Source organism: Oncorhynchus kisutch, linkage group LG8 (assembly GCF_002021735.2).
Source record: "Oncorhynchus kisutch isolate 150728-3 linkage group LG8, Okis_V2, whole genome shotgun sequence".
Lineage (NCBI taxonomy): Eukaryota > Metazoa > Chordata > Actinopteri > Salmoniformes > Salmonidae > Oncorhynchus > Oncorhynchus kisutch.
The window spans coordinates 61,012,724-61,018,497 of record NC_034181.2 but is presented as its reverse complement, the minus strand read 5'-3'; the positions used below and the strand labels follow the sequence as shown (position 1 = coordinate 61,018,497).

The 5,774-nt window shown below is 45.3% G+C and overlaps 1 protein-coding gene across 6 annotated transcripts in view; it reads left to right on the top strand.

Moving 5' to 3' along the window:
* The first annotated feature begins 2,093 nt into the window (after window positions 1-2,093).
* LOC109895284 (protein MTSS 2-like) overlaps window positions 2,094-5,774 on the top strand; it is a 70,231-nt gene continuing 66,550 nt past the window's right edge. For 4 of the 6 annotated variants that reach the window (XM_031830762.1, XM_031830760.1, XM_031830761.1 and 1 more), the window contains exon 1: window positions 2,094-2,654. In XM_031830762.1, coding sequence (XP_031686622.1) covers window positions 2,586-2,654 — 69 coding nt within the window. In that variant the 5' untranslated portion in view covers window positions 2,094-2,585. The remainder of the gene's footprint in view (window positions 2,655-5,774) is intronic. The other 2 variants (XM_031830765.1, XM_031830763.1) reach the window with 1 other exon arrangement.

Sequence of the window (5,774 nt, the reverse complement as noted above, 5' to 3'; positions counted from 1 at the left end):
AGAGAGCATCTAAGCCTGACAGAACCGCCCTTTCGAACAAACTGCATAAATTATGAGTCAAGAAATGAACATACTAGACTAGAAAAGTGTCAAGTTGCAGCTGCACATTTAAAGTGGTTTGAACTTTGAATAACATCACGAGGTACAGACGATAAACTCACCTCCTGGACAATGGTATGGCTGTCCTAAGTAAAGTATCTTCAAAAGAGAATTTAAGTAGGACCTGCTCAAACTGTCATATTAAGCGACTCTCATCACCCAACTGGGAACCATCGATATGTCTGTCTGGCCTATCTTCAAAGAAACATCTTAAAGAGTGAATGGAAGGAAAATAAACATTGTAGTTCTGTTCAGGACTACACCACAAGTCACCGGATATCGGACAACTACAGAGATGAACAACAGGAGAATACTTTTTTTGTTGTTGTTTTTTAAATAATTTTTACCCTTATTTCGTGGTATCCAATAAGTAGCTGCAACTCCCGTACGGGCTCGGGAGAGACAAAGTTAAGACAGGCATGAACCCAGAGTCTCTGGTGGCACAGCTGGCGCTGCAGTACAGGGCCCTTAACCACTGCGCCACCCGGGAGGCCCAACAGTAGAAGACTTGTTGGAACCCTTTTGGACAATCAGAGTCTTACAAGCGTGCCCAACTCCCTTTCCAAGGCTGCCCTGTCCCCCTAGAGAGATCCGGCGAACCAAGCCATTTCAAGTAAATACATACATGATTTCTTACTCAAAGTGGGCGGCGGTTTGTATGCAAAGTATATGGTTACTGTAAGTGAGAGTAGTTTCTGAAAGTACCAATGTTAAGGGTCTCTGTCCTTCTCCCTCCCTCTCCATCTCTTTTGTAACAAGCAACCACGTTGTTGTCATTCTGCTAGGGACCTGTTTTTAACGTATTAAGTGTGTATGTTTATCCTGTGTTCCCATTTAATAAGCTAGTAAATAAATATTTAAATACATTTGTGTAGTACTAAAACATAAGTAAGGCTCAGGTTTTTTACTAAGAGAGTTTTTATCTATATTTTTTGTAGCTGTCTATTTACCAACACTAGCCGATGCACGCACTAAGACCACACTCAATGAGCTGTATACGGACATAAGCAAACAAGAAAATTATCAACTAGAGGTGGTGCTCCTAGTGACGGGGACTGTAAAATGCAGGAAAACGTATATGCATTTGACCTCATTTCTACCAGAATGTCACATGTGCATCCAGAGGACACGTACAAAGCTTGCCCTCCATTGGCAAATCTGACCATAATTCTATTGTCCTGATTCCTGCCTAGAAGGCCAGCATCCCGGTGTTGCCTCTTCACTGTTGATGTTGTGACGGGTGTTTTGCGGCTACTATTTAATGTATTTTTGTATTGTTTTTTCATCAAACACTATAGAAAGCATATTTGTTGATCCTGTAGTGTTGTGTAATAGCCATATTGTGTGAAATGCTCTAATGAATTGATCCAAAGCAGCTGAGCCATCACAAAGCCTTTGTGCGCTGGGGAAAGGTTTTGTGATGGCTCAGTTGTTGTGGATCAATTAAAAAACAACAACAATGAGGACTTGAATAGCTTTTTGGATGATTAAAACTAAACAAACAAAAATATGCTATCTGTGACAAACCTGGTCGTTAGACCGTGATTAATTAGACTACAGTGTAATATCTGAATTAATATTCATACCACTGCAAAACTATATTATATTCATCTCATCCGTTCTTGGATAGAGAACATTATCCGGTCATACAGTATGCACACAGTCAACCCTCCTCTGTATTAGAAATTATGTTTGCTCATTCCCTGTGTCTCATTCATTGACATTGTGGTAGGCATGCGCCCCCATGCCATTGTTTGCTGGTAGATACATCTATTTGATGTTTCTCTTCTATCGCACTGAAATATTTGATGGGCTAGTGTGTTATAGTGGGTCTGTGTGTGGGGGGGGGGGGTCTGTCTGTGTGTGTGTGTGCGCGCGCGCGCGTTCCCCCGCACGCATAACCCCTCCCTCACAAACACCACCTCCATGTGACAAGAGAGTTGTCCGGCCCCTTTCAATTCCCATAGATCGAATTACCGGCTCTGCTCACTCCGCAGCGCAGCCCCACTGCCTCTGCTCCAATCACGGGCAGCCTCGCGCTCCCCTGGTAGGTCTACTCACCAACCTACTGTCTCACATTTTGATAGATCACTCCGGAGCTATAAACGCGCATCAACACAACTCGATTTTTCCTTGCTACCCGAAGATGAGAGTGTCCATCGCGGTGCCCTCTGCATGCTTTACCTCCTAACTCGGGCTCTAGACCCGCAGCTGGGACGGGAGAGAGAGCAACCTCTCTTTTCTCTCATCATCACTAACTTGGTGTTCCAAGGACACGGGGAGCGAGCCGACAGTCGACGACAATAATTGTACGGTATTTGTGCATCCTTTCTCATTTAAGCAAACTTCCTCATCCTGTCTTTCACGCTGGGCACAGAAGCAGAGAGAAGAAGAAGACGGCTCCGCATCGCTATTTCTACCGTGGAAATACATTTGGTGGGGTTTTGTGCCCTGTCCGTATTTGGTGAACCCTGGATTTAGTGAACATGGAGACGGTGGAGAAGGAGTGCGGGGCGTTAGGTGGACTATTCCAGGCGATTGTCAATGATATGAAGGTAGGTCGGGCATCATTATCGCTCACAACATGTATCTATTATTTTCAAAAGGGGATGATCTGCCAGCATTTGTGATCTGCTTGTTTTCACCCTCGAGGACATGGAACCGTTATTCTGTCACAGTGCGGCGATAGGCTACCTACCCAGCCAGCACCTACTTGATAGTAACTTCCCCCAGCAAGGTTTGCGCATTTGTCGCGTCATTGCTTTGGAAATGTTGCTTTGACATCTACTATAATTGAATCCAATTGCTCGATCACCATTGCATGTGCTTTGTGTGTGTCAGAGCGTTGGTTTACTCTGCATAGATCAGGTTAAACCTAGTCATCGTGTAGGCTATGAATCCATGTGTGTGTGTTAGGGTAAGCATGTGTGTGTGTTAGGGTAAGCATGTGTGTGTGTGTTAGGGTAAGCATGTGTGTGTGTGTTAGGGTAAGCATGTGTGTGTGTGTGTGTTAGGGTAAGCATGTGTGTTTGTGTGTGTGTGTGTGTGTGTGTTAGGGTAAGCATGTGTGTGTGTGTGTGTGTGTGTGTGTGTGTGTGTGTGTGTGTGTGTATGTGTGTGTTAGGGTAAGCATGTGTGTGTGTGTGTGTGTGTTAGGGTAAGCGTGTGTGTGTTAGGGTAAGCGTGTGTGTGTGTCTGTGAGTGTTAGGGTAAGCATGTGTGTTTTAGGGTAAGCGTGTGTGTGTGTGTTAGGGTAAGCATGTGTGTGTGCGTGTGTGTTAGGGTAAGCATGTGTTTATTAGGGTAAGCATGTGTGTGTGTGTGTTAGGGTAAGCATGTGTGTGTGTGTTAGGGTAAGCATGTGTGTGTGTGTTAGGGTAAGCATGTGTGTGTGTTAGGGTAAGCATGTGTGTGTGTTAGGGTAAGCATGTGTGTGTGTGTGTGTGTGTGTGTGTTAGGGTAAGCGTGTGTGTGTGTGTGTGTGTGTGTTAGGGTAAGTGTGTGCGTGTGTGTTAGGGTAAGCATGTGTTTATTAGGGTAAGCATGTGTGTGTGTGTGTGTTAGGGTAAGCATGTGTGTGTGTGTGTGTTAGGGTAAGCATGTGTGTGTGTGTTAGGGTAAGCATGTGTGTGTGTTAGGGTAAGCATGTGTGTGTGTTAGGGTAAGCATGTGTGTGTGTGTGTGTGTGGTGTGTGTGTTAGGGTAAGCGTGTGTGTGTGTGTGTGTGTGTGTTAGGGTAAGCATGTGTGTGTGTGTTAGGGTAAGCATGTGTGTGTATGTGTGCGTGTTAGGGTAAGCATGTGTGTGTATGTGTGCGTGTTAGGGTAAGCATGTGTGTGTGTTAGGGTAAGCATGTGTGTGTGTGTGTTAGGGTAAGGTTGTGTGTGTGTGTGTGTTAGGGTAAGCATGTGTGTGTTAGGGTATGCGTGTGTGTGTGTGTGTGTTAGGGTAAGCATGTGTGTGTGTGTTAGGGTAAGTGTGTGTGTGTGTGTGTGTGTTAGGGTAAGCGTGTGTGTGTGTGTGTGTGTGTGTGTGTTAGGGTAAGTGTGTGTGTGTGTGTGTTAGGGTAAGTGTGTGTGTGTGTTAGGGTAAGCGTGTGTGTGTGTGTTAGGGTAAGCATGTGTGTGTGTGTGTGTGTTAGGGTAAGCATGTGTGTTAGGGTAAGCATGTGTGTGTGTGTGTGTTAGGGTAAGCATGTGTGTGTGTGTGTGTGTGTTAGGGTAAGCATGTGTGTGTGTGTGTGTGTGTTAGGGTAAGCATGTGTGTGTGTGTTAGGGTAAGCATGTGTGTGTGTGTGTGTGTGTTAGGGTAAGCATGTGTGTGTGTGTGTGTGTGTTAGGGTAAGCATGTGCATTCGAAACACGATATGGATTATAACCATATGGTTAATTTATGACTGAAAAAATGTGGATGTATTCAGCTTTTATTAACACAAAATAAATGTATGTTAAACTGTCAGATTTAACCATGCGATTTTCACATGCCCCATGATCCCCCCCCCCCCTCTCCGTGCTGTAGATGAAAAACAGCTGTTATAGGCTGTGTGAGAAAGATAGCCGATGTTCTGCCTCTTGTAGAAAGCAGCTCCATTGATTTTCTGCCAAGCTGATTTTTAAAGAGACCGTGTGAGCCAAGCATGAGAACCTCGACAGTCATCATGCGTCCAGCAGTGCACACCACTGTGTCTGTCTGAATGGCTCATGGTGTAAGCCTGCTGTATGGTCTGGCCTTCTTCTCTGGGTAGTCTACTGGCTTCACAGCGAGCCAGACTCCTAGCTACACCCACTGTGACTAACCAACAGATTATTTGGCGTACTTAGTATGTGGACAGTATTACTTTGAACAGGAAATCGTAGCGCTGACTTGGGACCAGTAACACGACTACCATTGTTGCCATCTCATCATCTGTGCCTTTCTTTCCACTGTGTGAGAAATCATGGGTTTGAAGCTACGTCAAGGGATTTCTATGTCATCCGAGTCCCAGTCTCATGTGAATAAGATTGAAGTAAAGCTGGTGTTCTGCATGGTTATTATTCCTGCACGGACCATCTATCTGTGTGAACATCACAGGGTTTTGAAGGAGCTGGGGACACGTCAAACGGCAACCTCGGATTAACAACATCCTAAACTAAGAACCCATCTCTCTCGCTCTCTCTCGCTCTTTCTCTCCCCCACATCCCCCATTTCTCTCTCTCGTCTCTGTCTCTGGTCTCTCTTTTCTGTCTGTCTCTGTCTCTCTCTTTCTGTCTGTCCTCCGTCTCTCTCTTTCTGTCTGTCTCTGTCTTCCCTTCTGTCTCTCTCCTCTCTGTCCTCTCTCATCTCTGTCGTTCTCTTGATCCTTCTGGTGTCCTCTCTCTCTCTCTCTGTCTCTCCTCTCTCTCTTCTCTCTCTCTCTCTGTCTCTCTCTCTTTCTGTCTCTCATCTCTTTCTGTCTCTCTCTCTTCTGTCTCTCACTCTTTCTGTCTCTGCTCTGCTTTCTGTCTCTCATCTTCCCTTTCTGTCTCCTTCTCCTTTCTGTCCTCTCTCATCCCTTTCTGTCTCTCTCCTCCTTTCTGTCTCCCCTCTCATCTTTCTGTCCTCTCTCTCTCTTTCTGTCTCTCTCTCTCTCTTTTGTCTTCTCTCATCCTGTCCTCTTTCTGTCTATCTGTCTCTCTCTCTCTGTCTCTCTCTCTCTC